General features: G+C 28.1%; 1 protein-coding gene across 1 annotated transcript; it reads left to right on the top strand.

Annotated features, from left to right (window-relative positions):
- Positions 1-959: 959 nt before the first annotated feature.
- LOC129890747 (transcription factor MYB53-like) lies at positions 960-2,481 on the top strand. Its single transcript, XM_055966235.1, has 2 exons — positions 960-1,225; positions 1,887-2,481. The coding sequence occupies exons 1-2, from the start codon at positions 960-962 to the stop codon at positions 2,479-2,481; spliced, it is 861 nt and encodes a 286-aa protein (XP_055822210.1).
- Positions 2,482-4,221: the final 1,740 nt, after the last annotated feature.

Here is a 4,221-nt window from a genome sequence, read left to right as displayed (position 1 = left end):
TAAGAAAAATATTTTATATTTTATTTTAAAATATTTACTTTGGGATAGTAATACTTTAATATTTGACTTTAACTAATACTAATCATTTTTTTAATTTTTGTCAAGGTGGAATGTTTTGTCTATGTGGAGAGCGATGTGACATTTTTTCTTTAAATAAAAAAAAGTGTGTAGCACACACACCATGATGAGAGTGTAATAAAAGAGAAATGTGTTTCTCAAACTAATAAGTGATAATTTAGGTATGAAACTCACATTCTCAATAGTTCAAGTATGAAACTCAAAAAAAAAAAATAGTTCAGTAGTGCTTTTGACACTTACCTCATTTTTAAATTATCCGCTTATAAAAATTAGGTAGAAGGCTAGTTATAAGCATTGTCTCGCTTTTTCTTTTGTATTGTTAGTCAAACTATTACCCGTAGTATTATTTGTGGTTTTTGGTATACTTCGACTATCGTTTTATTCAATTATGACTAATATTTAAAATATTTATCAAGTTATCTATAGTATTTTCGTCATAAAATATTTATTTCCATTATTGTTTTCTCTATACTGCTAATAAGTTGGAGTGGAGTAAAACTTAATCAACCAAAAAGAACTAGAGTCCAAAGGAAATAATCTTGGTGGCTTACCAATACGTTTTTTTTTTATGAAGAAATGTTGACAAAAAATCTCACTGCTTTGTGAAAATTGACAGTAGCAATATACTACCTAATTCTTAGTTTAATACAATTAGCTGATGAGCCAAACAAGGTTTGCAAGGCCACCTTTCTATATGATCTCTTGCCGTGTAGCCTAAACTTTGTTGTATAATATTATAATATGAAGAAAATAGTTGACTTCATATGATATATACTCACTTCCATGCAATTATATAAACCATCACATTTCTCCATTTTTTCTCCAAAATAACTTTCATATTTTCTCACTCTTTTAGTTGTGCTTTTTTCCTTTTGAAAAAAATGGGGAGATATCCATGTTGTAAATTAGACATTGATTTAAAGAAGGGGCCATGGACAAGTGAAGAAGATGAAAAATTAGTGGAATATATTCAAGAAAATGGACATAGAAATTGGCAATTAGTACCTAAAAGAGCAGGCTTAAATAGGTGTGGCAAAAGTTGTAGATTAAGGTGGACTAATTATCTAAGGCCTGATATTAAAAGAGGAGGTTTTTCAGAAGAAGAAGAAGAAATGATCATCAACCTTCATTCTATTCTTGGAAACAAGTAGGATTACTCAATATTTTCCTCTAATTTCTTGATATAGTTTTATGTTTTAATTTTAATTCATTGTTGATATACTTCTGGAGTTTAACTTCTCTACACTGACTAACAGTATAAAACTTAGAAATTTTTTACAGTATTTTGTTGCCTGAAAAAAGAGTTTTTAACTTTATACAAAGGATATTTACCAGTAAGTCGATCTCTTAAAAATATGGTGGGATTTTGAAATCCTGAAAATGGGATATGTTACCTGCTAAGCTGCTATCATTGGTAAAGATGATATGATGGTATAAACAGTATTTACACCAATGATGTATATTACGTGTTACTTAAAACTCCATAAAAGAATAGAAATGTTTAAACTATATAACCATCCACCAAAATAATAGTATATACATATAGTATATACTTTTTTTTATACATTTGGCTAGTGGTTGTTAATTATCTTGACTGAACTACCACATGTGTTAAAAGCTCTAAAAATAACTACTTCGTTAAAGATGGGAAGTATTGAATAAGGTTGGTTAAATACCTACTATAACATGTGAATATACACTGATAGTATACAAACTATTTGTAGTATCAATATATATGAGTTAAAATCTCTACACTTTACACTAGATGTATGTTTTTCATTAACATTGCTGTATATTATATTTTGTAGATGGTCAAGAATTGCAGCTCATCTTCCGGGAAGAACTGATAATGAAATCAAGAATTTATGGAATACTCATCTCAAGAAAAAGCTTCTCAAATCTGGAATTGATCCAGTAACACATGAACCAATAACGGATCCAAATTTACTTCTTAGCCTTTCTAATTTGATGAACCCTTTTGAATCTGTTCTTAAATTACAAGCAGAATTGACAGAAATGGCCAAAATCCACATCATTCAAAACATAATTCAAGTCCTAAATACTCCTTCTCCTCCATTAATTCCATCTTTACAAGAAAATTACCCTAATATACAACAATGTTACAATAATATTCTTGCCCCACTTGATCATTTTTTTACTAATGAACCCTCTCCAATTTCCAATAATTTATCGGACAATATGGTCGTAAATTCGAGTATTTTGGAGAATAATATGATTAATAATTCTGAATATTCGTCACTTCCTTCACTAGTTCCAGTTACACCTGAGAATTCAGTACCATTTGATCAGCAGATTATTGATATGATTAATCCCAGTTATGATGATTTTGATGCATTGGAAAAAATTCTGGATGATGAAGCAAATATTAATCCTCCTTTCTAGAAAGATATTATTTGAAGATATTTTTTAAAACTAATTAATTGTGTGTTGTACTTTTAATGTAGATATAGACATATCATGCAGCTTCAATTTTATGTTAAATTTGTGTACGTTTTTTTTTTTCTTCTCAACGTACGTAGCCCTTCTTTTGTATACTAGATGGTGCTCCTAGCATGGGCCCAACATTGTAAAAGTTGGCATTATCAATATTTTTCATTATCTCTGTTTAGATATTAAAAATGCCCTAAGAATTAAATGTATTAACTTCATCTTGGGTATGAAATGATACAGAGGGAGGAATAGATGCATGCTTCATAATATTTACATTACTAAATTAAAAATATAATTGAAACTTCTTCCGGCAATAATAACTGCTTCATAATATTTTCAAACAATATATATATGAGGATTGAATATATAAGAATGCTTATAGTAATGTGTTTTGTCTGTGGCTTCTAATTACTACAAAAATGGAAAATTTTAGCAATAGTATAGTTGCTACCAAAACCAATATACAAAATAAATAATTAATTCCATAACGAAATTGTTATAATGTACATGTGCACCTGCATTAATAAAATCAGAGCGATAATAACTATCAAAAGTATATAGAGAAGCATTAGTTCAAAAAGTGGTACATGCTGTTTCTTGAAATTCAAATTCAAGGATAGTTTTGACATTTCAATTATTAACATAAACTTACGTGTCTTAACCGCAACATTTTTCATGAAAATATTTTCCTTCGTTTGGAACACACCCAAATACTCCATTTCCATTTCCATTTCCATAGATTGCATGAGAGAGATCCTTTCATTTGCTAAACATGAACTTGAACACCACCCAATTATTTAAACAACAGTTGTAGATGAAGCCGTTGATATTCATCGTGAGAAAAATGTTGTACACAAACAAGAAAACGAAGCCACAAATACACTTGTCGGTACACCCTCTGTTTTAATTTATGAAAATCTATATGACTAGGTGCAAATTTACAAAAAAAGAAAAAAAAAGAAGAGATTTTTCAAACTTGTGGCAATAAGGCTTTAAGAACATGTAATTTTAAAACACATTTGTATAGCTATAAATTCTCATAAATTGATCAGAGGGATCATTTTATTATGAGAAAATTTCATAAATAGTTAAGACAAAAAAACTTAATTAGCTTCCATAGCTATAATTTGCCTAATTACACTCCATAGTTTTGCTATAGATATTTTCGTTTGTATATTTCACGTGCATTTAATAATTTATATAATTCGGCTTTCAAATTTTTTGAGGAAAATGGGCGGTAATTTTGGTTGTGAAAAAGGAAAACAATCCCATAAATCATAAGATTGTATCTCATTAGAATTTCTTACCGAGTATATATATAAATGCTGAAATTATACAAATAAATAGCTAGAACGTATGCTTGTTGATAATATACAAATAAGGTCTTAAAAAGTAAAAAAAGCCGTAGAATTATATACAACAGAATGTGAAAGGTATTGATAGAAATACAAATTACAAAAAATAAACTAAACAAATCATACAAATACTCAATAGTGCTGAAATTATAAAAATTAGTTGGAACATATACTTGTGATAATATACAAATATAAAATAAAAAAAAAGTAATTGTATATAATATATAGAAATCAGGCAGAATACAAAAAATCTATATGCTCATATACAAAAACCTATCGAATATAATGATACATATACAAATCAGACATAAAAATATACAAATCAAAATATACAAAT

The sequence above is a fragment of the Solanum dulcamara genome, chromosome 5 (assembly GCF_947179165.1).
Source record: "Solanum dulcamara chromosome 5, daSolDulc1.2, whole genome shotgun sequence".
In the NCBI taxonomy this organism is placed as follows: domain Eukaryota; kingdom Viridiplantae; phylum Streptophyta; class Magnoliopsida; order Solanales; family Solanaceae; genus Solanum; species Solanum dulcamara.
Note: the sequence above shows the minus strand (reverse complement) of the source record. Positions and strands in the feature narration are given on the sequence as shown.